The sequence below is a fragment of the Frieseomelitta varia genome, unplaced genomic scaffold, assembly GCF_011392965.1.
Source record: "Frieseomelitta varia isolate USP_RPSP 00005682 unplaced genomic scaffold, Fvar_1.2 scaffold_130, whole genome shotgun sequence".
NCBI classification, from domain to species: domain Eukaryota; kingdom Metazoa; phylum Arthropoda; class Insecta; order Hymenoptera; family Apidae; genus Frieseomelitta; species Frieseomelitta varia.
Window position 1 is genome coordinate 60,709 of NW_025108973.1, and position 27,585 is coordinate 88,293.

The 27,585-nt window shown below is 35.3% G+C and overlaps 4 protein-coding genes and 1 long non-coding RNA gene across 16 annotated transcripts; 2 read left to right on the plus strand and 3 right to left on the minus strand.

The window, feature by feature from the left end:
• Positions 1 to 96: 96 nt before the first annotated feature.
• LOC122529018 (PDZ and LIM domain protein 3) lies at positions 97 to 11,703 on the minus strand. Of its 10 annotated transcripts, none has more exons than XM_043654750.1 (9): positions 11,568 to 11,703; positions 9,497 to 9,720; positions 8,744 to 8,900; positions 3,280 to 3,435; positions 3,061 to 3,111; positions 2,545 to 2,633; positions 1,003 to 1,144; positions 890 to 922; positions 97 to 515 (listed from the first exon to the last, which is right to left on the minus strand). In XM_043654750.1, the coding sequence occupies exons 1-9, from the start codon at positions 11,607 to 11,609 to the stop codon at positions 423 to 425; spliced, it is 987 nt and encodes a 328-aa protein (XP_043510685.1). In that variant the 5' UTR covers positions 11,610 to 11,703; the 3' UTR covers positions 97 to 422. The 10 variants fall into 10 exon arrangements, with proteins under 10 accessions (XP_043510685.1, XP_043510729.1, XP_043510699.1 ...); XM_043654794.1 differs by lacking the exon at positions 11,568 to 11,703 and adding an exon at positions 10,525 to 10,650 and having other exon boundaries at positions 9,650 to 9,720; XM_043654764.1 differs by lacking the exon at positions 11,568 to 11,703 and adding an exon at positions 10,525 to 10,650 and having other exon boundaries at positions 9,590 to 9,720.
• On the plus strand, positions 7,337 to 12,328 carry LOC122529073. Its single transcript, XR_006306738.1, has 4 exons — positions 7,337 to 8,722; positions 9,091 to 9,941; positions 10,421 to 11,355; positions 11,430 to 12,328. It is a non-coding gene; the product is annotated as an uncharacterized LOC122529073 (long non-coding RNA).
• On the minus strand, positions 11,339 to 14,541 carry LOC122529006 (isovaleryl-CoA dehydrogenase, mitochondrial). 2 transcript variants are annotated; one of them, XM_043654726.1, is made up of 10 exons: positions 14,304 to 14,541; positions 14,023 to 14,112; positions 13,681 to 13,902; positions 12,998 to 13,325; positions 12,833 to 12,926; positions 12,670 to 12,760; positions 12,403 to 12,571; positions 12,130 to 12,322; positions 11,843 to 12,049; positions 11,339 to 11,734 (listed from the first exon to the last, which is right to left on the minus strand). In XM_043654726.1, the coding sequence occupies exons 1-8, from the start codon at positions 14,442 to 14,444 to the stop codon at positions 12,189 to 12,191; spliced, it is 1,269 nt and encodes a 422-aa protein (XP_043510661.1). In that variant the 5' UTR covers positions 14,445 to 14,541; the 3' UTR covers positions 11,339 to 11,734; positions 11,843 to 12,049; positions 12,130 to 12,188. The 2 variants fall into 2 exon arrangements, with proteins under 2 accessions (XP_043510661.1, XP_043510655.1); XM_043654720.1 differs by having other exon boundaries at positions 11,339 to 12,049.
• Positions 14,542 to 14,771: 230 nt separating this feature from the next.
• LOC122528965 (DNA-directed RNA polymerase III subunit RPC2) lies at positions 14,772 to 20,551 on the plus strand. Of its 2 annotated transcripts, XM_043654659.1 has the most exons (17): positions 14,786 to 14,807; positions 14,908 to 15,127; positions 15,205 to 15,359; positions 15,430 to 15,606; positions 15,698 to 15,989; positions 16,070 to 16,227; positions 16,285 to 16,390; positions 16,466 to 16,651; positions 16,744 to 16,857; positions 16,928 to 17,128; positions 17,205 to 17,482; positions 17,552 to 17,691; positions 17,755 to 18,347; positions 18,429 to 18,675; positions 18,747 to 18,911; positions 18,989 to 19,119; positions 19,199 to 20,551. In XM_043654659.1, exons 2-17 carry the CDS (start codon positions 15,062 to 15,064, stop codon positions 19,580 to 19,582), a joined length of 3,393 nt encoding a protein of 1,130 aa, XP_043510594.1. In that variant the 5' UTR covers positions 14,786 to 14,807; positions 14,908 to 15,061; the 3' UTR covers positions 19,583 to 20,551. The 2 variants fall into 2 exon arrangements, with proteins under 2 accessions (XP_043510586.1, XP_043510594.1); XM_043654651.1 differs by having other exon boundaries at positions 14,772 to 15,127.
• LOC122529053 (pyridoxal kinase) lies at positions 19,664 to 21,833 on the minus strand. Its single transcript, XM_043654827.1, has 7 exons — positions 21,556 to 21,833; positions 21,216 to 21,315; positions 20,996 to 21,139; positions 20,780 to 20,900; positions 20,567 to 20,709; positions 20,317 to 20,496; positions 19,664 to 20,242 (listed from the first exon to the last, which is right to left on the minus strand). The coding sequence occupies exons 1-7, from the start codon at positions 21,646 to 21,648 to the stop codon at positions 20,121 to 20,123; spliced, it is 903 nt and encodes a 300-aa protein (XP_043510762.1). The 5' UTR covers positions 21,649 to 21,833; the 3' UTR covers positions 19,664 to 20,120.
• Between the last annotated feature and the right edge of the window lie 5,752 nt (positions 21,834 to 27,585).

Consider the following 27,585-nt stretch of genomic DNA (forward strand, 5'->3'; position numbering starts at 1 on the left):
TAATAATGCCTAACATTTTCTCTTTCAGTGTAATATATTTATTACTTAATTTTTTTAAAGATTGTAATAAGGTCATATAAAATAATAGTCCTTTTATTATATGTGACTCACACTGAATGTTTATTTAACTGTATGATTTCTTATGAAAATTTCAGCCAGTAAAAGATGAAATATACATTGATTGATGTTGACTGTAGTTCGTTCGCATATAAAATTTGCAGCACCATGTAGAAACTTCTACTCGGGTTACATGTTTAATTTATCTTTGAACGACAGTTTCTTGTTATTTTAACAATTCTTTCATCATGTTTAATTCTTCGTTATTTTTACAGTAATATTTGTTGCGATAAATAATAAATTAAACATATATATATATTTTTATATTTTATATTTTAGGTATATTTATAACGTCAGTTCGCAAATTAATAATCGGTTTGTCCCAAAACACTATACATGATCCTCTTGAAGCTGTTACTTTGATGGATTTTTTCGCCATCGTCGTCATGAGTATTTACCTACAAAGAAATTGTACTATCAAGCAATAACGAATTTCATAAACATTTGGCACGCGTAGCAACACAATAATAGCTACACGGTCACTATTTGAATTTGAATAATATTTCAGCAATAAGAATTATATTTATAAGAGTGATATGTACGTGCAAATATGCAAATGACACGTACAAATTATTGATGTAAATTTCAACAATCTTTAATGACATCTTTTGTAAAAAGGAGCGTTTAGAATTTCTTTAATAATAATTCACATAATTACAAGGGCTGTCGTGCATACATATGCGTGTCATGTACATATATATACATGTATCATATACATACATATCATACACATATGTACAGTATATTGCAAGTAGTATTTAGCCTTACTTACGTATGGTCCAACTGGACTCTTTGGTCGATATACCTGCAGATATTTATTCAGATCAGACAAAGAATAACATTTCAAACATGACAAATGTGAATTCAATTACTCTATACACGTACCCTATTTTGAGTAATCTTCTGCGGAGAGAAAACACCGGTACGCGCCGGTCTTACTTCCTGCACTGTGTCGCCGAGAGCTTCCTCTTGCAGAGCCTTGTAAGCCTCGCTTTTACTCGGATCGTACTTCATCGGTTTCTTCGGGCTGTACCATCGCATGTGTACACACGGACTATTTTTAATTCATTTGCCTCGATTTTGTCAGATCGGTTAGCAGCAGCCAGGGTTATATCGCCAATTGTTTGTTCGAGAGCGACTTTCGGACCGCTTCCATGCCCTTTTCATTAATCGAGTCACAAATATGTCTCAACTAGATCTTTGATGCCTTTTCTCGAGAATTACATGACGTGTTTTTTTTTCGTTTGGAACACTATGTTTGTAGGATACTAACCTACAGTTACTTCTACAAGACAATAACCTGTAATTCTCGAGAACTGCTTATTGATTGTACGAGTATCAAAAATTAGTGAGGCTGCTAATTTTCATGAACATTTTTTGGTTAATTATTGACTTTGGTTAATTATCTAATTATTACTACTTCCAACGGTACAGCATGCAAATGCGTAGTATGGGGTTATTTGAAAAACTTCCTTTGCTGTTTGCTTTCTTTTTTTTTTCTAGTTTCTCTAAAATCACTACACAAATTGCAGTATGTATATATATGTATATGTAGCTATCTTACGACCCTAATTACGACAGAGCGTAATAAACTGCAAAGCAAAAGAGTTTGAATCAGTAAACGCTTTATCGAACGACTATCAAGAGTATTAATTATGGACCAATGGCCACGTTGTTGTTGGAAAAAAAAGAAAACTATTCTCTGCAAGTGCCAAACGATTTTAATAAGGGGGAGGGGGAAAGAAACAGATCTAAAATAAATAACGTGACCAATGATCCACCAATGAAAATCTTCAAAGAATTCAAAACTATGAGTATACTGCGACGTGCGAGAAGCAACGAAAAACGTCTCGAACTAAGACATTAATTTGGTTTATTGAATTGCGGCCACACGTTCTTCGAGGAGGCGGTCTTGGCCTGCTCTTTCAAGATTCTCGCCTGCTCCTGTATTTCTTGTTTCTGTTTCACGAAGGAAAAGTCTATGAAAATGCTGGAAAACAAACAAACTGCACGTGAGTGTTATCCATTTAGAGAAGGCAAATATATAACGATGTAAGAGAGCTGATTTCTGTGCTTTTTCTGTTCTAGATCCAGACTCCCGGTTGTGTCGCGTCCTTGACGGTTCTATTGCCAACAAATTGATAAATCCTCTTTAGGATTTACAACCAATCCAATTAATGTCCCTCGCACTATAGATCATTCTTTCGATGCGTTATACTATTCGAGAAACGATTTTAATGATGTCCGTTAGTCAATGGCGTCAAGATTATAAACCGCTCAGAGTTAATAGTTTGACAAGTAGTAGCAGCATTCAGCAAAAACCCAAATGATATTAATGCTAGTAACTTTGTGACGCTACTGCAAGCTGCACGGCTTTATTAACCTTTGTTTTATATATATACGTACGTATGTTTATTTCTTACTTACGGTATAGCCGATGCTTGGCACTTTATAGTGTCGGCAATATTTTGCTCGGAGTAGAGTCCAATCGGCGAGTTAAACTGCTTGTGGACAACCTAAGAATAAAATTGACCAGGGTAGAAAATGATAATTCCTATAATTAGAATTAGAGATGTTGCACGGTTTAACTTTTTTCCTTCGAGCTTTTCTCACATTGAGCGTTCTTTTCTTTTTTTTCTTTTTTTTCTCTTTTTTGTCTTTTCAATGTGAATCACAAATTTACTGTCAAACACATTGAAAATACTCTATTAATTGAAATGTGGTAATTCTTTGATAATAATAGTTATTGTTAATGATGTTTTATTAGTTTCACTGTAAATTATGCAAAGAAAATTGCGAGGAGATCCTCGGATTCAAGGATTAAGAATGTAACACTGAAGAGATGAATTTTGTTAGACGTGTGTAAACTGCAGTTTTTTGAAAATAGTCGGATTGGTCGACGTTACGAAAGCGAAAGCAACTTGAGAATAAAGTGGTCCAAACCTTTGGAACTTCATTCGGTCCCAAGACACGTTGAAGTACCGTTTCTGCCACCTAATCAGATGTTGTGCAAAATGTACATAAAAATTAATACGAACGAATTCGTTGCGTTTTCTTTTTTCTTTTTTCTTTTTTTTTTTTTGTTTCAGTGAAATCGGAATACGAGAATGGTTTCCATAAACCGAGGCGTATATCGAGGCAAGATTGGATAAAATAGCGCACCTTCTGTTTCATAGCGACTTCAGGATGAGCTGGCTCGTAGTGATGCGGTGCCGCTCTGATCATCGGATTCGGATGATGGCGTAAGTAACATTCTCCAAGCGGCGCGTCCTTTTTTATCTTTGCACCCGGCAAGACCAGAGGAGTTGTGCGATACGGCTAAAAATCGACATAATCAATAAGCATTCAGATCGTATAATATCTCCCCTTTCTTATGTTTATCAGTTACAAATGAGTACAATTGTGCTCACTAATGACAATGGTGGATAAGTAGTTCCTGTACTATAAAATAAACAAATTATCAACAATAATGATAAAATAAATGATAAAAGTGAAAAAGTAAATTATTCAATAACAATAATGATGAAGGTGGTGATGATCAAAATCTAACGTTACTTATTCGTGGAAATGCTGTATAAATAAATAAGCGATAAGGATCAATTGATTATAAAATTATGAAAGAAAAGAAAAAAAAAAAAAACTAACCTAACAAGCGAAGTAGTAGGCGTGAATCGTGTCAATTATACTAACGAAAACTAAAATAAGCCTTTATTAAGGGACCACGGGTGATCGACGATGCCTCGTTAATTTTGCTGCAGCAACAGTGTTGCGACGTAAAAATAATAATGATCCACCAATTTCGGCAATGTCGACACACCTTCCGATAGTTTTCCCGCCGGTTCTGTCGAGTGATATTTTTACCATGACAACATTATACAACGGTGATGATATTTTTGGTGAACTATTGCAGCCGGAAGTAAACACGCGCTATACGAAATGCAACGCACGACGGTGAAAGGTATAAAGCGTCTAAAATTCTCTCGGGGTGTACTTGGCTCGTGTCTGTACGTACAATGAGAAAATTGCAGAAAATGTAGCGTAGCGTTGCGAACAAAGCGCTTGCCAAGTATTATATTTCCCGCGGTTACGTTACTTGTCGTTCTAACGCGAAATTGCGAAAATGATCAAAGACTAAGATACATATGCGTATCGTTGTTGCGTTTTTACGAACGATCTTTCGGCGAAGGAGAACGCGAGAAAGAGAGGATCGTCGAAACCTAACCTAGTCTAGAAGCGAACGATGTTCGATCACTCGCTGTCGTCATTGCTGAAACATGACGAAAATGAGAATGTCAAGTGGAGCGATGTAGAAAGAGCGAGAACGGCAGGATAAAGTTACGCGTCGTATTTATAAGACTCGCTTGCAAGAATAGAAAGATCGAATCCGAATCCACAGCCGCTATCGGCTCTCTCTCTCTCTCTCTCTGTTTTCGAAACGAAGCGAAAAAGAAAAAAAGAAAAGCAGAAGCAAAAAAACGATCGAACACGACCGGCGGGATTTCCATCTCGATGGTTTCGCAATCACGTATCGAATTAAATGACGATTATATCGCTATTTCATAATAAATGGGTCAAAAACATTATCTCACAGGGTAGGCATCGCGATTTCTCTCTCGAAATAGACGAAGGACCCTAGGCCGGCAAAAATAACGTGTACTCCGTCTGCTACGAAACTTTTCACCGTCACGATCGATGCTTGTCAATTTTCGATCAGGTTCTTGTTGATTTCCGTTTCCTTTCGGGTAAAAGTATAAAAATACTGACGAAAGAATAAAATCTTAATGGGCAAATTTGTACCTATACTTGGGCCAAACGTTTCTTCTCATCTATTTTGTTTTTTAATAAAAACATCAAGTATTAAGAAAAAGCTAATTTTACTAATGTAAGATCAAATATGATATTTTTCCATTACTTCTTTCAAATGTTCATTGCCAGAGCAAATAATATAAAAATTACAGATTTATTTTAGTAGAAAGTGATTTTCGGTTCACCCTATACATACGTAAAAATTATCATTAATCGTTCGTACCTATGTAACTTTAGAGATGGAAGTGGCTGTTTTTACGTCATTTTACGTAAAATGTCCCCGAACTAAATTTGGCCAATCGGGTTGTTTCGAAAATTGTTTATCGTTCGATTCGCGGTAACGACGCCACTTGAAACTTGAACTCTGACAATAAGAAAACCTTCCAGATTTCATTGGCAAGGTACCTCGTAAAAGATAACAAAGATATTTCGGTGTTTAGACATACTCAAACTACATTTAGTCCGGCACTCAAATGTTTTTAACAATGACGATAATCCTACGTTCTCCTACGTGTCGCTTTGACACGTTCCCCCTCTTTATTTGCAATAACCATTTTGAACGAAGTTGAAATAATTTTTTAACGAAGCAGCAACCGTTTGAGAAATCAAGAGAGGAATACAAGCTGTAGGAGTGTCGTTGCATGACCCTCTTGTGTTTGAGTAACCCAGATCTCATTTACGAAAATAGATTAAGATACCAATGAGTCCGTAACGTGCTTGCACGCGTTTTATTGCATCGTGTTATTAATCAGTCATAGCCGTGTAACGTGACACTCCTATTCCGTAGAACCGAATCGTCCCTCTTTTTGTTTTTAGAGCCATTTCACGGCAAGCCTCGCGAAAACTTTGTTTCTTTGTCTCTTTTTCAATGTCACTGGGATAGTATCAAGACCTAGCCCTACTTTTAACGGAGGGTGTCAAGGTTGACGCACGACAAACGTAATTCAGCATTTAGATCATTTCATGGTTACTTTCTAACTTTGATGGAACTTGTCTGTTATGGTTAGTAGCTTTCTCGATTGTTGTTAAAAGTATCCATTTTCAATCAAACGTATCGACGTGTTCGTACACGAGAACGAAAACCAATGAAAACGGACGAAACGAAGGGAGAATGTTTGCATAGAGAACAATACAGTTCTCGTTCGTTTCTCAACGTTCTCTAATTTCGCCCTAAACGATCGTACGGTATTTTAGTTTATCAGCTAAAAGTGTCAAAGGGATGAACCTTAGAAATTCTTCCTTGCGAATTGAAATTGCCCCTTGTCCGACGAGTATCGACAATTCAAAAGATTCGGGAAATCGTACTGTGACAAGGAATAATAATAACGGCAATATATACGTGGTGACATACGTGATCGTTAAGTATCGATTAATCAAATACTCCCGTCTCGATGAATTACCGATACTCGAGCACGTTTCCTTTTATTTTCTAATTGGCTGTAATCGTACCCAAAACACGGCAGCCTCTTCCTCTTTCGGCTGGTGTTCGATGCTGTGACGATAAACGGTCGTGTAAGCCGGCATCGTTTCCTAATCAAAAACGAAGTTCGTACCCGTGCAAGTGCTGTGACACTTTTAATCGAGGATGTTCGTTTTCTTTTCCCCCTTTCCTCTCGTTCTCACCGAGAAGTTCTTTACTTCACTTTTTTCCCTTACGAAGCGGCTGGTCTGCCTCTCGGTTCTTACGAATATTCGCTAACGCACTGTCTCGTTGCGCGGGCGGCACTACTCTAACTCTGGGTCTTTTCCACGCGACTCCACTCGCGCTCTTTCTTCTCCTCTCCACGTAATACCGACGTGTCTCGATCGTTCTCCTATGTTTTCACTATTTTCATCGGAAATCTTCTTCCTTATTGTCGCCGCGCAACAGCTCTTCTCGTTGCACTTTCTTTCGAATATAAAAAAAAAAAAAAAAAAAAGAAAAAATGTATATATCGCTTATCGAGAGACGATTCTTTCAATCGAACGAATTACAGTTCGCGATTCCACGATTAATTTCTATTTCCACTGCTGTTTGCACGTATTTTTGATCGATTGTGTCACATTTGGATTCGAACCAAATCCTGAAAAAGCTAGTGAATATTCTTAATGGCCTGAGAATGTGAACTATTCTTGAAGCACGTCATTATCTCATTCGTTTTTTTTTTTTCTTTTTTCTTTATAGCTTTGGATAATTGTTACACGTGTCCTCTAATTAGGCGACTAGTTTGACGATCGATGTACCTTCCGACCTTGGACTAATACCGCCGACCCGAAACATCATGGAAATTTCTCTTCAGTCGCAGTGTTCCTTCTAACTCTCAATTACTTAACTGTATAGGTACGATACAAATTTCAAGTTCCGCTGTTTCTTTTTTCTTTTTTCTTTTTTTTTTTTTTTAAGTCATAGAACTTTAATGCTCGTTTATTTCACAAAATAATGGAGAAGGTACAGCGATTGAAATCTGAAATTTCTCCAAGTCGACGCTCGCGATCGTCGCGATCAGCGGCAGGACAATAAGAATAAGACGCATTTTCAAGCGGAGACCAGAGTCGAAATAGCGTTCCGAATCGTCCTGGATCGCGTAGTATTGGATCGGAGAAGTAGTTTCGATGCAAAAGCGATATTTATAGCGTGTGGCGACTGCCTCTGCGTGGACTTTCCGGCATCGTGGCGGGCCAACAAAAATATATTCACGCTTCGAACGTCTCTCACGGGTAAAGGCGCCTTTGTGTGTTGCCACGAAACTACATACATACATATATGCATGCCCTACGGCTTTTTTCGAATCGTCTCCGATCACGATTCCATCTAACGAACGTTGATAGTAATTACGAAGTTCTCGTAGAAATGACATGGCATAACTAACCTAAAAGTGTATATATGTATATATGTATGTAGATGCATGTGACTGTTTAGCCAAGAAATCAGAGCGACACGTGGAGGAGACTAAAATACTCTTACCGATTTTCACCGATCGTTTATGGATAGTAAATAATATTCCCTTGATGAATTGGCGTTCTGCAGTTTGCCAATTTTGAAAACGGAACGCGGAAACGGCGAGTTAAGTTTGATAGATGTTCTGTCAGTCTGTCATCTCCTCTCAGTGATTCAATTATGAGTTACTGAATTTCAACAGTGTTTGAATTAGTTCGAAACGGCATGTAATTTGCCAAGTGCAATCTATAACTCCAACGATTTGTATAACAAGTATCCATGTAATATAAATTTGTAACCAGAAAAACGAAATTTGGTGGAACACACGGAAGGCTATCTCTTCCTGACAACTGTCTAATTGGTAGTTGCTTTGTCGAATTCAACTGGCAACAGAGAGGAGACGATTAGAGACGGCGTTTGTAGAGGTGTGAAAGAGAATTGTTATAAATACATTTCAACGATCGTGGACACGCGCCACTCGCCTTTCGATTCGTGTTCGAATTTGTTGTATTTACGGGCCAATGAACTCGCCTGGAAATTTAAACTAACCAGACGGCGCTTACGTTTTTCAGAAGGGAGAAAGCGAGTTCCTTTTTCCCTTAAAAAAAAAAAAAAAAAAGAAAAAAATCGACGCTGCGATTGAACTGTGCTGCACCCAGTTTTCACGCTAGCCGATTTCACGTCGTGGATTTTCAATCGTTTGTTTAAAATACGCTAGCTAAAATTAATCGCCGGTGAAACAGAAGCGAGCAAGCAAGTACTTACACTTTTCCTTCGATCGTCGTTGCGAACATTCATCATGATTGGACTTCATCAGATGTGAATCTGAATGCGGTGCAGTTTGCTCGCTCCTGCGTGTGTGAGTTGGTGTTGTCAAAGTATGTACGTGTCTATTCAAAGTACCTGCGACAAATAGGCTCTCTCTTCGCGAACCTCGTCGAGATGCTCGTGCGGCAAGCTAGGGCATTCCGGTGACGATGTAGGCTGACTGTACTCGTCGACTAACGGCGGTGGTACGGGGCTCTTGGGCAATGCCGACGGTACTTTCGGCTGTTTGGCTCTATAGCGGGATGGGAAAGTATCTTAACTAACGAATCAGTGTGAAAAAGAAAATCCTCTCACGAGAGCCTCGATAATGATAATTTCGACCATCACTTTCAGCCATACACGCCGAACTTAAATAAATAAATTTCACATATATAAAATAAATAAATTTCATAATCGAGGCCTAATGACAAATTTCGTTTCAGTGTCGCATGGCAAGCGCAGCGCAGCAGCAACGTTAGAGTTCAACATTAGAAACTTCAATAGCGGATCAAAGCGTGCTACTTCGTCTTTTGCGTCGAGTTCGAAGATATTCCAAAGAACAGTTTCTACCGGTGGAGCAGTGTGAAGAGAGAAAGTGATCGTCGAGTTTAACGATGATGTTTCTTGATACGATGGAGCTATCAATCAGGCGCTGCGATTGAAGTATGCGAGAAGAAAAGAAAAGAAGAAAAAAAAGAAAAGAAAAAAGAAGAGAGAGAGAGAGAGAGAGAGAAGTAGGGAGAGGTTTAATACGAAGCGTTAATAGTCAAGTTACGTAGCGATAGTAGCGTGCCGATAGTGATGCGATAAATCGAGCGCATAATAACAAAGGTGGAATTGCTTTCTGACAGACTAGTGACCGCAGCCCTGCCGCCAGTGTTCAACTGGATAATCGGAGATGACGTGGTAATGTTGGTACGAGATGCGTTCGACGGCTCAGACCTTTCGACCACGAGCCTTATTGATTCAGAGTTTTGAAGAAGATTCTGGGCGTCTACATGCCTCACATCTCGCGCGTCGTAATCGTCGATTTTCTTGATCACGTCACCCCTCTGGAGCGTCTCGTTCTCCGACTGCAAGCAATAAATAATTCTATCGTAAAGTAGCCACTCGTTGCTGATGCGTCCAAGCTTTAGGTATTATTATTGTTAGTTAACTAACGTGCAGCATATCAATATCTGAAATTGCGTTGGCTCGACTCTCAACAGGCATGATGTTAAGTGTTGTAAAGCTGCGTAAGCTGAATAAGTTAATGAGGAGAATGTTGGAAACGAATCTCAGGAACAGAAACACTGTGTGAGTGTCAGCTTTTGTATTCTGACTTTTTGGTTAATATATCAGTGTATATATTGTACAATTACAATATACCAATAAAATATACTAATTAAATGCAATATTAATGTATAGTATGAAATTAAATATAGTTAGACGATAAGCACTTGGATAATAGCCTGCTCTATTTAATAATCATGTTAAATGGAATATTATTGAAATGATCGTTGGGACGATGGACGAGATTAGATTAGATTAGATCATATTGCGTCGGCTAGACATGATTATGATTTAACATGTGTATACGTATATAGGTATATTTAAAAGCGTGACAGTGTCAGACGATGGTCAGTTGCTTCGCGAATAAAGCGGAAATCCGTTTGCAATAAATAATACTTTACTAAAGTCACATGTATCTTTTTAAAGTAGACGTTGCTACACGTAAGCAGTAGAAGCTTGCGCGTACTAGAAAATAATTCACCTAGCTTTCCGTTATACTAGACAAAGCAACAATTACACGAGCTGTGTACGTCCAATGGCAGCAGATCGCTAGAGGCAAAGTTGCTTAGCACGAGTGAGATGAAAAAAGAAGAAGAAGAACTCACGCGAGTGACGACGATCGGTGTGCCCAAATCAGCACCTCCAGCGATACGTATCCCCCAAGGTCTGCCGGTGCTGGATCTCTTAAGCTTCACGATCACCGTTTGTTTCCTCGTCATGTTCTACTCCGTCTATCCGGAACAACGCAGTCGCGTATTTATAACGGACACAGGTCGCAGGTGTACCGATCCGTTTGGTCGAGAATTGAGAGCAAGACGATAACGAAAAAGAAAAGGAAAAGAAAAGAAAAAAAGAAGAGACAAAGAGTCCCTCCGAGGATGAAGGAGAAAACTGACAGAACTGTGCGAGATCGTTGGGAGAGATGGAAACGATACGAATGTACGGCTTGCGACCCGGGGCGCAATATCGGATCCCGTACGCTCCTTACTGGCAAACGAGGACTACTGGCTGCACCGCCACTCTTGATTTTGACAAGCTTTACTTTTGTGCGAGCTTAGTTACCCAACTATCGGCCCGCCGCTTCTGCTATTCTGGCCCCATTTCGAATTGGCATACCGTGTGTATTGTTCTGGTTCGACCTGCACTCATTTCTCTGGCATTTGCGGTCTCCCTACCTTTCCTATGCCTACCGATAAGATTAACGACAGTCTACGAAACTAAATATCACAGAGATTACCGATTCTTGCAGTTTTTTTTTTTTTTTTTTTTCACTCTTCCAGAGTAGTCTTGCCTTTCTAAAGTTTTTCATTGAACGACGAGTAAATTGTCAATGTGATTAAAGATGCTTCAATTATTATACGTGACACGTTCATCGAGGAGTCAAGAAACTGTCGTCGGATGTTGAATGAATGCACAGAATTAAACATACACTGCACGTAAGTTGTTTATTAACGCACAAATTACAGTGGGTTCTTCTCTTCAAAGTTACGGAGGAAACATATGCCCGTAGGTTAACACAATATCATCTTGAGAAAAGTGCATTGAATTGAAAAGAAAAGAAGTGTAGGGTGAAGTCCATCACCGTGAATTACAGAGAGGCATGAAATGAAGAGAAATTTAGGATTTGATCGGGCCATCACATACTCACATAGGTTTCGTAAAAGTTGCTTATCGAAAACTTAAGGGACATCTTCGATCGTCAATCTTTCGAAATTTTCAACCAGCAGCTTTCCTCTCTCTTGAACGACGTCCGGCGAATGCCACTCGGAAGCACCTCTTCCCAATAGCAGTTTCGATCTAATTACTTTGACCGCACTGTGATTAATGAGACTACATTAGGAGTGTAAGAGAAATAGTAAACGAGAGTACACAAAATAAACCGAGAGGAAGAGATTCTACGTAAGTTTGACTTAAATTAGCAACCTATAGCGCGAAAGGTTAGTCAATCGTGGTTTTAAGAATGTGCCGTTCTAGTGACTCATTTATCTCGATTTACACGATCCGAAGAAAGTGCGTGGATGAAGAATCGAATCGTACTCTCGCAGAGTACATCAGCATCATGCTAAGTATATTAGCTTGTCCGTCACTCGTTAATGAACGTCGTTACGAGTACGTAATTCCACTGTTGATCTACATAAAAGATAAAGCAATTTACAATTGGATGAGAATTCATTGAACTACAAGATATTATACAAATTTAATATACATACGTAAACATTATTTTGTATACAATTTTTTCGAGATATTCGAAGGAATGTAACATCTTTGTTTATGAGTATTCTTCGCTAATGGCTCTGCTAATTACCATTCGGCGAATTTCACTGGTACCAGCACCAATTTCGTATAATTTAGCGTCTCTTAAAAATCTCCCAGTAGGATAATCATTTATATAACCATTCCCACCTAAAAGAGTTGCATGCATTTGAAGAAACATTCAGAACTGATAAATTCTGATCAAGAATTAAAATTATAGGCAATGTTACCAAGTATCTGAATTGCATCCAACGCAGCTTTGGTAGCGCACTCGCCTAGGTAAAGTATTACTGCGGCACAATCTTTTCGACTTACGTGTCCTGCGTCGCAAGACCTAGTTATTGAATACAAGTAACTTCTACAAACGTTTAAACTTGTATACATATTTGCTATTTTCTCCTAAAACATTAGTTTACATCTTTAGATATAAATACTTTGAGAAATAAAATGATATTCAAGTATAGGAATTGAAAAAGAAAGAGAAACCAATTTTATACTTGTATCATCTGGAACTCTGCTATTCGTTTTCCAAATTGTGTCCTAGTGTGTGCGTAATCAAATGCCACGTCGCAACAGGCCTGAATGAGTCTAACATGCGATACATTAAAACACGATAGAACTGTAATATATTATTTTCATTTGAAAAGTAGAAGCTCTTACCCCAAAGGACCCGCTGACAGTGTCAATCGTTCTAAATCTAGACCACTGAATAGCACGTAAACGCCTTTGTTCACTTGTCCAAGTATGTTTGCCACTGCAATTGTTAATTAAGTCGTGAATAGAAGTGATCGGTTAAAGCTATACGAAAGAAGAAATTTGAAGTACCAGGAACTTTGCAATCTTCAAATACAAGTTCACCAGTGTTGGAACCTCGCATGCCTAGTTTATCCAATTTCTGAGCGATACTGAAACCTTCGAAATCTCTTTCTACGATAAACGCCGTGATACCGTGTTGTGGTTTAGCCGCGTTTGGATCCGTTTTCGCATAAACAATAAGAGTATCAGCATCGGGGCCATTTGTGATCCAAAATTTGTGACCGTTTAAAATATAATAATCGCCCCTTTTTTCGGCTCGCAGTCTCATAGAAAGCACGTCAGATCCAGATGTCGACTCTGACATTGCAAGCGCCCCGATATGCTCTCCATTGCACAACTGCAAGTGATGTATAATAAATATAAAATAAATATAATAAATACAAAATATAAATATATGTCCAGTAGTAAATAAATATGAAATATAAAGTATAAATGTCTAATAATAAATAAATAAAAGTAAATATAGAATATTTAGTAATAAATAAATAAAAAGTAAATATAGAATATTTAATAATAAATAAATAAAAGTAAATATAGAATATTTAATAATAAATAAATAAAAGTAAATATAGAATATTTAATAATAAAGAAATAAAAGTAAATATAGAATATTTAATAATAAAGAAATAAAAGTAAATATAGAATATTTAATAATAAATAAATAAAAGTAAATATAGATTCAAGGGCATTACCTTTGGCAGATATTTGTACTTTTGTTCTTCAGTTCCATTCCTGTGAATTTGATTGATGCACAAATTTGAATGGACACCGTAGCTGAGACCTATAGCTGCTGACGCTCTGCTTAATTCTTCTATGACGATAACGTTATCTAAATACGTACCACCTGTGCCACCGTATTCGGATTTCGCGGTTATTCCTAACAAACCTAGGTTGCCTAGGTCTTTCCAAAATTTCTGAAAATTAATTTTTAAATACTGATACGATAAATTCTAAATGACTGATAAAATTTAAATGCTAAAATATTTCGTGCTTTCTTCAAAAACACTTAACAGTTTTTTTTTTTTTTTACTTACTCGGAGTTCGTCAAAATTATTTTTTTTATCTATCTCGGCTGCTTTTGGAGCAAGCTCTTTTTGCGCAAAATTAAATATTAATTGTCGAAGCTGTAAAAAAAAAAATACAGTTTTTCCTTTGTTAATATTGATCAAGTTCGATAAATTATGTTAATAAAAAAAAATTGAGTCTCAATCATATCTCGATTGTCAGAGAAATTATTCGTTTCAAATATCAGCTCAGTAAGTCTTGACAATGTATGATAGTATGTATGATGTAATTAAATTGAAATTTTACTAACCTCTTTTTGTTGTTCGTTTAATCCGAAAATATTGTCGTCTATTTTATAATATTTCGAAGAATATCGCACATTAAATTTATTGTTTAGTTTCAAGAGTTTCCACGAGAAAAATCTCGTAAATTTATTGGTACAAAATTCCATGTTCCTAGAATTATTTTATATATTCCAAAATTGTATATGTTTTGTATACGATACAAAAACGCAGTTTCAGTGACGCATCTAGGATAATTATCTTACATTTAATCAGAAACATTACGAAATATGTGCATAGGAGTGACTATAAATAAAGCTAAATATTTGGCATATTTCCATTTAAATATTTCATATTATAAATTTCATATTATAATATTAAGAAAATATTTAGGTAAATTTGTTGATAATCTATCAACAGAACATTTTATATATATCCTAATATATGCATTTGAAACAGAATAATATACAATACCACGTGGTACGTATTGTGTATTTGTGTATAGTTATACTAAGCGTGTTGGTGCATGGTTTGTGCGTACCTAAATGCTAGTCATATTCTTTTTCATATTATAATATATCCCTTTTTTTATTTATACAATTATTTCATTTATTTCATTTTTTCCAATTAAAGGTTTTTACAGATTTATAAATATTGTACTGTATATTCAACGTTACGACGAAAATGTTTCGTTAAAGTATAGGTTAGAAAAAGGGTATTAGCGACTTATATCATATTTTGAACGATCTATTTCAACTTTTATGTTATAATTTCCATAAATAAAAAGATGGGGGAAATGAAAGTTAATATTAAATCGGAAGCAAAATATAATAAAGTGATAAAACACATCCAGGTATGAATGATGTTAACCTATGATTTATTCAACAAAATTTACTACAAATAATTATTTGCAATATCACATTTTTACAGGACAAGTGGAAACTTGTACCCGCTTTTCTTAAGGGGAGAGGCTTAGTTAAGCAACATATTGACTCATTTAATTACTTTATAAACGTGGAAATCAAAAAAATTGTAAAGGCAAATGAGAAAGTGCTTAGTGATGCTGATCCTTTATTTTATATAAAGTAAGCGATTGTTTCGCACATTAATTCATTGATTTATTGCACCGTTAATTATGTCACATTTTTTTGGTAGATATTTGAACATTCATGTTGGCATACCAGATGTTGAGGAAGGTTTTAATGTAACACGTTCTGTTACTCCACATGAATGTCGTTTAAGAGACTTAAATTATTCTGCTCCAATTACAGTTGATATTGAATATATAAGAGGTCACCAACCAATAATCAAAAATAATTTATTGATTGGCAGGTATAAAACTTTTAATAAAATACTTTTCAAATATCAACAATTTCACACTTGTAATATGAACTCAATTGACTGTTGTCTTTTTTTTTCTTAGAATGCCTATTATGTTAAGAAGTTCAAACTGCGTATTAACTGGCAAGTCGCATTTTGAATTGGCAAAAATGAATGAATGTCCTCATGATCCTGGCGGTTATTTTATAGTGAACGGCCAAGAAAAAGTAATTCTGATACAAGAACAAATGCTTAGAAATAGAATTATTCTAGAGGATGATAGTAAAGGATGTATTGTGGCATCTTGTAATAGCTCTACTCATGAAAGGAAAACCAAAACTAATATTGTAGGAAAAGGTGGAAAGTATTACATGAGACACAACATTTTTGTTGATGTAAGTGTACGTTGCAACTGTATATATTAAAACGTGAAAGATATTTAATGTTATGTAATTACATTATTATATGTATGTAGGACATACCGGTGACAATAATATTTAAAGCAATGGGAATTGTTAGTGATCAAGAAATTATGCAACTTATTGGCACAGAAGAAGAATTTATGAAAAAGTTTGCGCCCAGTTTAGAAGAATGCCATACTTTGAATATATTTGCTCAAAATCAAGCATTAAGGTATGTTAGAGTAGTATTAGGTGTATTAATGAATATTGATTTCAAGTACTGTTTTAGGTTTCTTAGCAGTAAAAGAAAACAGAAAAGATATTCAATCCTAAAATCTAGCATTACAGATGAAATGAAGGATATATTGGCAACTAATATTTTGTCTCATGTTCCTGTAGGTAATTTGGAAATTATAATTGTAATAAAATACTATAAGCGGTATTGCTTTATATCTAATATAATGTTACAGGTCGTAGACTTTAATTTTAAAATGAAAGCCACTTACACTGCTTTAATGGTTCGCAAAGTTATGAAAGCACAATCTGATGAGAACCTTGTAGATGATAGAGATTACTACGGTAACAAACGATTGGAATTGGCTGGTTCTTTGTTGTCCTTAATGTTTGAAGATTTATTTAAAAGATTTAATTGGGAGGTATATAACGTGCGATAATATTAAATAAAAATCATAATTAAATTTATGATTTTTGATATTATTTTATTTATTGTAATATTTAACATTTTCAGTTAAAGCAAATAGCTGATAAAAACATACCAAAAATTAAAGCTGCACAATTTGATATTGTAAAACATATGAGACAGGATCAAATTACTAATGGATTGGCATTTGCTATATCATCTGTGAGTAAATAAGTATATAGATATCTAAGAAACATTTGAGATTACATAAAAATTATATTATATTAAACAGGGCAATTGGACGATTAAACGATTTAAAATGGAACGGCACGGGGTTACTCAAGTTTTATCCAGACTTTCTTATATTTCGGCACTCGGTATGATGACACGAGTTAATTCACAATTTGAAAAAACTAGGAAAGTATCTGGGCCTCGATCTTTGCAACCATCGCAATGGGGAATGTTGTGTCCTAGCGATACTCCTGAAGGAGAAGTTAGTATTGTTTCTTCATGTTTGCCTCAATTATTACTCATGGCATTTGAAATTATTTATACAAGTCTTTTTGTAGGGTTGTGGTTTAGTTAAAAATTTAGCTCTTATGACTCATATTACCACAGAAATTGATGAAGAACCAATCGTTAGATTGGCTTTCAACTTGGGAGTTGAAAACGTTAATATACTTGGTGGAGAGGAAATAAATAATAAAAATGTTTACATGGTGTTTATAAATGGTAATATCCTGGGTATAATCAGAAATTATCAGAGACTTGTAAAAATCTTTAGGTCATTACGAAGGAGAGGTCTGATAAATGGCTTTGTCTCTATATATACACAACATCAACATAGGTAACATTGATTTAGAAATTACATTACGCATAACATTACAATTTTATGTAATTGTTATAATGTTCATAGATGCGTTCAAATTAGTTCTGACGGAGGACGATTATGTAGACCATACATTATTGTAGAGAATGGTAACCCATGTCTACAAGAGGAGCATATAAAACTGCTTGAACAAGGAGTACGAAGCTTTGAAGATTTTTTACAAGATGGTTAGCAGAAAATATAAATAACAAAATCCTATTTTGCTTTTAACAATACCACGATATTTTTAGGTTTGCTCGAGTATTTGGATGTGAATGAAGAAAATGACAGTTCCATTGCATTCAATGAATCGCATATTAATGAAAAAACGACGCATTTAGAAATTGAGCCGTTTACGTTACTCGGAGTTTGTGCTGGTCTAGTACCGTATCCACATCATAACCAAAGTCCAAGAAATACCTACCAATGTGCTATGGGAAAGCAAGCAATGGGAACTATTGGTTACAATCAGCGCAATCGTATCGATACATTAATGTACAATTTGGTTTACCCTCAAACGCCTATGGTTAAATCCCGAACGATAGAACTGATAAACTTTGATAAACTACCTGCTGGTCAAAATGCAATAGTAGCCGTCATGTCTTATAGTGGTTACGATATTGAAGATGCTCTTATCTTAAACAAGGCTTCAATTGACAGAGGATATGGAAGGTGTTTGGTATATAGAAATGCAAAATGCACGTTAAAGAGGTACGCAAATCAGACGTATGATCGAATAATGGGCCCATTGCTTGATTCTGTTACGAAGAAACCTGTTCCGAAACATGACGTAATCGACAGTGATGGAATTGCTGCACCCGGAGAAATGTTGGAGAATAGAAAGGTTCATTTTTAAATTCACTAGCAATGGCTGAATTACATGCGATTATATAATCGACAAGTTTTTTTCCCTCTTTTTTTATAGGTAATGGTAAATAAATCATCACCGGCCGCAAATATAGGGCCAGTGAATGCCGGTAATGTTCAAACGCAGACGGAATACAAAGATGTTCCAGTAGTTTACAAAGGACCTGTTCCTGCTTATGTTGAAAAGGTTATGATTTCCAGCAACGCAGAAGACGCGTTTTTAATTAAATTGTTGTTACGACAGACTCGGAGGCCTGAGATAGGTGACAAATTTAGTAGTCGGCATGGACAGAAAGGTGTAACTGGTATGTACTTATATATTTTATCATTCAATTTTGTAGATACATTGGTATAAACTGTTGATCTTTATACACAGGATTGATCGTGGAACAAGAAGATATGCCGTTTAATGATCATGGAATATGTCCCGATATGATTATGAATCCACATGGTTTTCCTTCACGTATGACCGTTGGAAAATTAATGGAATTACTTTCTGGTAAAGCTGGTGTTATAAAAGGAGAATATCATTATGGCACAGGTGCAGCAATTATATTTTGTTTTGATCATTTTTTTAAAACAATAATTTACTTCTAACAATTCTTATTTTTTGTTTAGCATTTGGCGGTTCAAAAGTTGAAGATGTTTCTCAAGAACTGGTAAAGCACGGTTATAATTATCTGGGCAAAGACTTCTTCTATTCCGGCATTACAGGAGAGCCATTACAGGCGTATATTTATTCTGGACCGGTAAGTTAACGTCTTAACTTTGGATCTTAAATTAACGTTAATCATATACATTGTTGTAAAAATATAATTTGAAATGCAGGTATATTATCAAAAATTGAAACATATGGTGCAAGATAAAATGCACGCCCGTGCTCGAGGACCGAGGGCTGTGTTAACTCGTCAACCAACGGAAGGTCGGGCTAAAGAAGGTGGTTTAAGATTAGGTGAAATGGAACGGGACTGTCTAATCGGATATGGTGCTAGTATGATGTTGATAGAAAGGCTCATGATATCGAGTGATGCATTCGATGTTGATGTATGTAACAAATGTGGTTTGATGGCATATAGCGGTTGGTGTCATAGTTGTCGTTCTAGTTCATGTGTTTCTACGATTTCTATGCCATATGCCTGTAAACTACTGTTCCAAGAACTTCAGTCAATGAACATTGTACCTCGTTTAACATTAAAGAATTATTGCGAGTAATTCGAAGCAAGTTTATTCATTATATAAATTTGTATATAGTATTTTGTGTGCGTATAAGTATTTATTAATTTCTTTGACTGATTCATAAAAAGTATTTTTCATTTCATAAGCTTTCGTAAGTTAATAAATAGTAAACTAAGTAATTTTTTGATATTGGAAGACATTAAAATATTGATTGTATTGTAAGTTAATAGAAAGTGTTAAGGGAGAGATACGTATAATCTCTCGTCGGTAGAAATTCGGAGACACTCGTCTCGAGTACATCGAAAACCTCGAGATTTCCTCAGTACGCAGTAGAACACGTCGACTTCGGTAAATCGACCACATTGTCGTGGGTGGTTCTTCGGGCGTAAGGAGTTCAATCGCGAAACGATCGTAGTTAACTCAAGTTCAGGCACACACGAGTGCGATATTCAAGTCTAGCGCGAGACAATTTGATCGAGGACATTTGGTCCTTCGAGCCGGATCAGTAACGTTAGATTTAACAGAAAGTTTAATATATATATGTACAACATATTGATATATATTAATGAACCATTTAATTTGCTGATGTAAGCGGTTCAGCAAACAAGCAAATTTCTGGATTTTCAATGCAGTTCTTGCTTTGTATTAAACGCAGTTCAATTCTTCTTGCAAGTTGAGATTCTTTATCTTGACATGCTAGTAAGAATTTTTAAAAATGTTATCATTTTTCATATCTTTATGTAAAGAAATGACAAAGAACAAACAAGTACCTTTGGAATATTCATAAGTCTTTAGCAGGACTCTGTATAAAGAATTTATAGTTTTTTCAATGGCAGCTTTTATATTGTCTTGTAAATACGTGTGAGCTAAGAATAAAGCAGCAAACAGATCTCCAGAACCTGTGAAGTTTGCTGGTATCTTTGGAATGTCAATTTTTATCAACTTATTGTCTGAAATTAAAGTAAATTTTATATGAAGTGAATTTTATTGAAGTGATTTATTTAATTCAAATAAAATTACCTTTACTTGTACTGACTATGGCTGTTAGTTTGTCATTCATCTCTGTTGATGAAACAGCCACAGTTTGGGGACCAATTTTATGCAATTCTTTCAAAGCATTTTGTAATTCAGACATTGTATTAATCTTTGTGTTGCTTAATAATCTGTAATAACATATCAATGTGATGTATTACATGATCAACTTATATTTGGGTTTATAAATACATTACTTACTCCAATTCAAACTGGTTCGGTACTACAATGTCAGCCAGTGGTACTATTTCTTTTCTATAAATTTCTTTTAACGCTTCAGGAACGTACATTTTTCCATTGTCTCCCATAACTGGATCGCACACTGATATTGAAAAAAGATTTTCACGGTTTTATAACAAGCGAAATAATATTTTCAACAGAGTGTAAGAGATCAGTTAAATATACTGAATTAATTACCATATATGAGACTTGGGTTTTTCTGTTTCAACGTGCGGATCACTTCTGTTATTTTTTTTAAAAACGAAGCAGAACCAACGTATCCGGTAATCAGATGCGTGTAATTATTCAAATTGTTCTCTACTAAACCATTTATCAATTCCTCTACAAAGTAATTGTGGATGAACACAGACTGTTCTCTATCAGTTAGGTTTTTTCTTTAAAAGAATTTTCATTTTACCTAAATCCTTGTCATTTAGCACCTGACCTTTGAAGACTTTGTAGCCAGTGTGATTGGAAAGTTGAACGGAATTAATTGCATCTACTTCGAAACCCAACAACTAAATAAAGCAGATTACGATTTTTATATTTCTTATTTCTTGTATGTGCGCCATGGCGGATATATTTTCTAAAACTCGATTGTAATTGTCGAGAGGAACGTGCAGGTGAACACGTGAAAACCATTTTCAAGGTACGACAAGGCTGCCTAACTGATGGATGATGGAAAGACCGTGGCGAATTTTTGCTGATGAGTTTCGCAATGAAAAAAAGGAAAAAAAAAAAAAAGAACACGCCTTTACCTGCAAAGGAAATACTGCACTTTTATTACCAACGTAACCGGACACTACGTGACTCTGTATCGAAAGAATTCGTGGTGCTTTTTCAACCGACATGCTGATTTTACCGATATCTTAGACTTCGTAGAATGTATTGGAAGTAATTACGCAGATCCGTATGATATTCTGTGCGTTATCGTACTGGATTGATTTAGGCATTGCTTGTCATCACCACCATTTCGTTTCTATTGGTTGTATTGAATTTCTTATCAACGTTGTGCTCGTGTCACGACATTAAATTATTTCTTTATTACATTTATCTCGCAGTTTTTGCCTAACGTAAGATACGCGCATGGAATAGACTTGGTATATCGGATACATTATTATTGGAAGTTTGTTACGGCTGCATTTTACAAATCAAATGACATAGAAGATGAAAAAGAAAGTTTAGAAAAATTTAGGGCTACGACAATATCTGACTGCAGAAGTTTGCGAATCAATCATCCTAATTAATTTTTTTTTTTTTTTTTTGTAAATTTACTCGATTTATGGGTATTGAAACGCTAGCGCCGCGTAGCGATGAGTCAGTGGAATTAAAATAGATCACTGTCCTTGTCGCACAGTAGTGCGATCCTCGTCTATCGCATTACAAAAGTTTGTCTTTGTTGTACGCTAATGTGCGCTTTTGTCTGTCACACTCTTGTGTGCTTATTAGCGAGACAGGTGCCGCTTTATCTGTTGGGTTGGATTTTTCGTACTTTCAGTATCAGTCTAGGCTAAGAGAGATGGTCGCACTAGCATCACAGATAAGGCGCGCCCAACCAGTGTGCCACAAAGAGACAGATTTATGCAGCCTATAGACAAGAACTACACGAACGTGCAACTAGGACAGACTCTTATATGAGATGTGATAAACAAGGAAAGCACTACTGTGCGATAAAGACAGTGATAGACTTTAGGTTTCATCAACTCACCGCTGCGCGATGCTAGCGTTTCAATGCCTGAAGGGATTGAGTTGATATTTGATGTTAGGATGGATGTGTTTAGGAAAGGAAGAATGAGGTAAAGATATGAAGTATTAATATATAGAAGGTGGAGTTGCATTTCGTCTCGAGATCGCTTATAGACTTTTTTATCCAGTGGGGCCGATGGCGGCGACACGACTTCTGTCTCAGAAGGCTTATTTGTTATGAACCACTTAGGAACGGTCACCCATCCTAGCGGTGTTCCGCACGCTGTATGCTTAACATCGGTGATCGCCTCGATTCGTCGTTAAGCGCACATCCACTTGCGGCTTGTGGTATTTAAGTGTTCGGAACTTGTAGTAATGGATGCGTAGGCCGCTACATGTCCATCAGTCGAGCAAATTTACATTTGCAAAAAATATTAATTGAGAGGATTAATTTATGAACTGTTGCATTTCTATCTTTGTTTTGTTTTTAAACTCTATGCTTTCTTCCTGTGTTCTAGTTAGCTCCTAAAATGCAAAAATAACGTGTCTAAGTACAGTGAATTTACAGATATTAACTATCTTATGGTTAACTAAAACCAAATTCACACAACTTAAAGCTAAGACGCACGCATCCCTCGTCGTCCATCGGTGGCCCGCTGGGGGCCCAATAGTTTACTTATCAACTAATTGTACCTACAGTTCAGTTTAGAACCGTGAAATAAAGAAAGGAAAGAAATATTCACGGCCTATAGAACCGAAGAACTATAGATTCTTAGCGTAGGTCTTAGCTTGATATCGTTTTACAAACATTAATGTTTGTAAAAAGATATCAATTACCAGGTCTCACCACGAGGAGGTGACTACGCACGAGACCCGCCCCGGGCCCTATTCCCAACCACTCTCCATTACATTCAAGCAACTCGGCATTGAACTTAATGAATACCGAGTGTTTTATACTACTTGGCCCGAGGTTACGTAAAATGGAGACAGACGTTCTCCATAGTTCAATCTCAAGCTTAAATGTAAATCTTAACTCTAATACGCAAGTATGAGATTGAACTATGGAACTCTGTCTCCCAAAAAATGATCGCGTTAACAATAAGTTCATATCCCTCACAATCATAGAAATACATACAATGCATAAAATAATACAATTATACATTACATACAATGCATACAATTCGTACAGTTCATACAATTCATACAGATCATACAATTCATAGAATTCATACAACTCATACAATTCATACAGATCATACAACTCATACAATTCATACTATGCACACAATTCATACAATGCACACAATGCACACAATACATAGAATCATACAATGCTCACAATAACTGTACAATAATTCGCAGCCCTACCAGCGCGTTTTGTATCAAAGACACGTTTATTAAACTTTGAACGAAATTAGGGAAACGAAACTATTGACACGCTTCAATATCGTGCCTTNGATCATACAACTCATACAATTCATACAGATCATACAACTCATACAGTTCATACAGATCATACAACTCATACAATTCATACATATCATACAATTCATACAATTCATACTATGCACACAATTCATACAATTCATACTATGCACACAATTCATACAATGCACACAATACATAGAATCATACAATGCTCACAATAACTGTACAATAACTCGCAGACCTACCAGCGCGTTTTGTATCAAACACACATTTATTAAGCTTTGAACGAAATAAGAGAAATAAAACTATTGACACGCTTCAATATCGTGCCTTGTAAGAGATATGACGCGAAATGAAAAATGAAAACCGCGATTTGTCAGTGTGTCAAATCGAGATTCGAGCATTTAGAGGCAACTAGTCTAATGCTACCCCCAACGACACAGTGGGGTTCCGAAGAACCGTTGAGCCGGATTACAAAGGACACTAGACTAAAAGGACCTACCTCGGACGAGGCTGCAGTCCCCCGATTTGACACACTGACAACGAAAGTTGGAAAATCTATTCTAGTGCAATGACAGTAACAAAAGTAACTCTACTGTAGTGCAAGAACAGTGACAAAGTAACTCTATTCTAGTGCAACGACAGTGACAAAAGTAACTCTACTGTAGTGCAATGACAGTAACAATAGTAACAACGGACGAAAGAAGAGAAGAGAGGAGGTATCCCTGATTTCGTCTCAAGTTAAATAAACGTGTCTTTGTACAAAATGCGCTCACAGTGAATTTACAAACATTAACTATCTTATAATTAACTAAAACTAAACGCACGCAACTTAATGCTAAGACGCTCGCATCCCACGATGTTCCTCGTCGTCCCAGATACTAACTATCTTATAATTAACTAAAACTAAACGCAAGAAAATTAAAATTAAATTTAAGTCTAAGACGCACGCATCCCACGATGTCCATGCGTGATTCCTAGTCGTCCATCAGTGGCCCGCTGGGGGCCCAATAGTTTACTTATCAACTAATTGTACCTACAGCTCAGTTTAGATCGTGAAATAAAGAATGGAAAGAAATTTTTACGATCCAAACTGAACTGTAGGTTGCGTAGTACTTAGCTTGATATCGTTTCACAAACATTAAAGCATATCGTTTTACAATTTAGCTTNTACAATTTAGCTTGATAACGTTTTACAAACTTTAATGTTTGTAAAACGATATCAATTACCAAGACCCACCACGTGGAGGTGACTATGCACGGGTCTCATTATAATGTATTGTAAATCAGTATTTGTTCCATATATTTCTCACACAGGTTTCAACTTATATTGAATTTAAGTAAAATGTTAGAAACAGAAATGGTATTCGTAAAATAAGGCATAATTGTTTGATCGATCTAATGACTAATTTAAGATAAGAAGAAATATTCTTGTTTGACTAATTAATAGTAAGGGACTAAATTATTTTGCAAATTATAGATTCAAAGAGAAATTCTGGAAGTATCTAATAATATTTAAATAGCAATAGTATTGTTAAACTAATATTATTTATATATATGCAGAAATATAACGTATATCACGGTAATTGTTAAAGAATGGTAACCAATAAAATATATCATGTACGACTACGATACATGTCATGGAAATTGAACTCGTATTCAGGTTCAAATAATCACGATCAAGTATTAACCCAACACCAAAGAAACCACACCATGTAACTTACCAATCCTTGAAGTCAGAATTGTTGATTAAGGTTTGGTTGCAGACACTTATTTAAAACTCACTCTTAAATTTTGGTCGATGTGCACACGACGGAAATTCAATTGGTAATGACTCTTCGTACCGCTGAAGGTTAATTTATTGTCGATCGACAGTGACCTGGAACTGTTGATAATTTTTTTTTTTTTTAGTTTTTCGAAAGTATTTTTCTATTATACTAATCAATAGTTTTTCGATTTCTATCGCAAGGTTACACTTTCATAAATCACTTTCAAAGTCACTTCTCTTAAGTGGTCTTTGTCCAAGATTGTTATAAATTATTAGTTAAAAATTTTAAATTACACTTAGAAGCATTACTTAGAAGAGAATTTATTGTTTAATTGTTACAAATAAAATATTAGAAATATTAAATAATATTTAAACAATTGGATTATTCAGAAATATTATTTAAAACTCACTCCTAAATTTTGGTCGATGTGCACACGACCGAAGTTCAATTGGTAATGAGCCTCCGTACCGCTGAAGGTTAATTTAATGTTCCGTGACCCGGAACTGTTGATAATTTCTTTTTAGTATTTCGAAACAGTTTTTCTATTATACTAATCAATAGTTTTTGGATTTCTGTCGCATGGTTACCCTTTCATAAATATGTTACAATGTCAAATGTAATAATTTATTAATTTTTTTATCCATAACTGGCTGAAACTAAATTTACACTTTCATAATTTTATTAATATTTAAGTTATAACTGCATTGATGTATATTAAATAGAAATTAATGTAAAGAAAAGTTATGTAGTCAGAAATCGAGTTAAGCAGAATAACATACAACAGAACAATAATCGAGAATAACATATAAGCGCAGCATATAAAAATTTTCGCTCGTTTATTGTTTCAGCAGGAAATATATGTATTATGTAACTATCTTTTCCGTTATTGTAAATAAAATAATTTAATTATTGTAAATGAATTATTGAAACTATAAAATAATGCTTGGGAATTCAATCACTAATTCAGTTGTTACAAGTAAGAGTTAAAATTGTTAGTATAAAAAAATATCATCGGAATACATTATTTTACAGTTTGAATAATTCACTTTGCAACAATTAATTTATTTCTACAATATTTCTAGACATTATTTAATAATTTTCACAACTTTTATACTAAAATCTTTTAATTACAATTAAACAATTAAATTAATCATTTCATGCAATAAGTCAAAGTCATTTCTCCTAAGTATATTGTGCAAGATTCTTATAAATTATTAGTTAAAAATTTTGAATAACACTTAGGAACATTACAGAATAGAATTTATTGTTTAATTGTTATTAATATAATTTATTAGAAATATTAGATAATATTCAGATAATTAGAATAAGAAATAAGAGTTTAAATAATTAGAATATTCAGAAATATTATTTAAGAATTTGCTTCTTAAATTTGCGTCAATGCGTACGCAACGAAATTTCGATTTGTACTGACCTCTTATTTCCGTATCGATCGAAATATATACCTGACCGCGTTAATCGATCGACGGGAAACAATTAGTAGAAACGTATTACTGACTCGATCGCTACAAATGATCAACTAAAAATTTTAAATAATTGTTGGAAATGTTTTTAAAGAGAACTTATTGTCTAATTAAACAATTAGAATATTCAAAAATATTATTTAAAACTCACTCCTAAATTTTGGTCGATGTGCACACGACGGAAGTTTAATTGGTAATGAGTCTCCGTCAGTGATCGTCAGTGATCTAGAACAGTTGCTAATTTTTTTTCAAACTTGTACCTATAGCTTATACGCCTTTTTAATAGAATTTTGAAATTGATTATTGCTTCATTTTTACACATTTTTGATTTGACGCATTTGTTTTGACTTCTGCTTTCTTTCTTTACAGGTTATTCCTTAATTGTGAAGATAGCATAGAATGCATAGACGCCACGATCATTAAC

What these genes read in the sequence shown, in the direction of transcription:
- LOC122529018 (XM_043654736.1), bottom strand. Translation starts at nt 10,638, where the DNA reads ATGACGAGGAAACAAACGGTGATCGTGAAGCTTAAGAGATCCAGCACC. An exon ending in CACCGATCGTCGTCACTCGC is followed by an intron (nt 9,721 to 10,524) that starts GTGAGTTCTTCT and finishes TATTGCTTGCAG; the next exon opens with TCGGAGAACGAGACGCTCCA. An exon ending in AGAGAGCCTATTTGTCGCAG is followed by an intron (nt 3,436 to 8,743) that starts GTACTTTGAATA and finishes GTCGATTTTTAG; the next exon opens with CCGTATCGCACAACTCCTCT.
- LOC122528965 (XM_043654651.1), top strand. Translation starts at nt 15,062, where the DNA reads ATGGGGGAAATGAAAGTTAATATTAAATCGGAAGCAAAATATAATAAA. An exon ending in AAATGTTGGAGAATAGAAAG is followed by an intron (nt 18,348 to 18,428) that starts GTTCATTTTTAA and finishes CTTTTTTTATAG; the next exon opens with GTAATGGTAAATAAATCATC. An exon ending in AGAATATCATTATGGCACAG is followed by an intron (nt 18,912 to 18,988) that starts GTGCAGCAATTA and finishes TTTTTTGTTTAG; the next exon opens with CATTTGGCGGTTCAAAAGTT.
- LOC122529053 (XM_043654827.1), bottom strand. Translation starts at nt 21,648, where the DNA reads ATGTCGGTTGAAAAAGCACCACGAATTCTTTCGATACAGAGTCACGTA. An exon ending in GTGCAGTATTTCCTTTGCAG is followed by an intron (nt 21,316 to 21,555) that starts GTAAAGGCGTGT and finishes TGCTTTATTTAG; the next exon opens with TTGTTGGGTTTCGAAGTAGA. An exon ending in GACTTATGAATATTCCAAAG is followed by an intron (nt 20,243 to 20,316) that starts GTACTTGTTTGT and finishes AATTCTTACTAG; the next exon opens with CATGTCAAGATAAAGAATCT.
- LOC122529006 (XM_043654726.1), bottom strand. Translation starts at nt 14,444, where the DNA reads ATGGAATTTTGTACCAATAAATTTACGAGATTTTTCTCGTGGAAACTC. An exon ending in TAAACGAACAACAAAAAGAG is followed by an intron (nt 14,113 to 14,303) that starts GTTAGTAAAATT and finishes TTTTTTTTACAG; the next exon opens with CTTCGACAATTAATATTTAA. An exon ending in CTGTCAGCGGGTCCTTTGGG is followed by an intron (nt 12,761 to 12,832) that starts GTAAGAGCTTCT and finishes ATCGCATGTTAG; the next exon opens with ACTCATTCAGGCCTGTTGCG.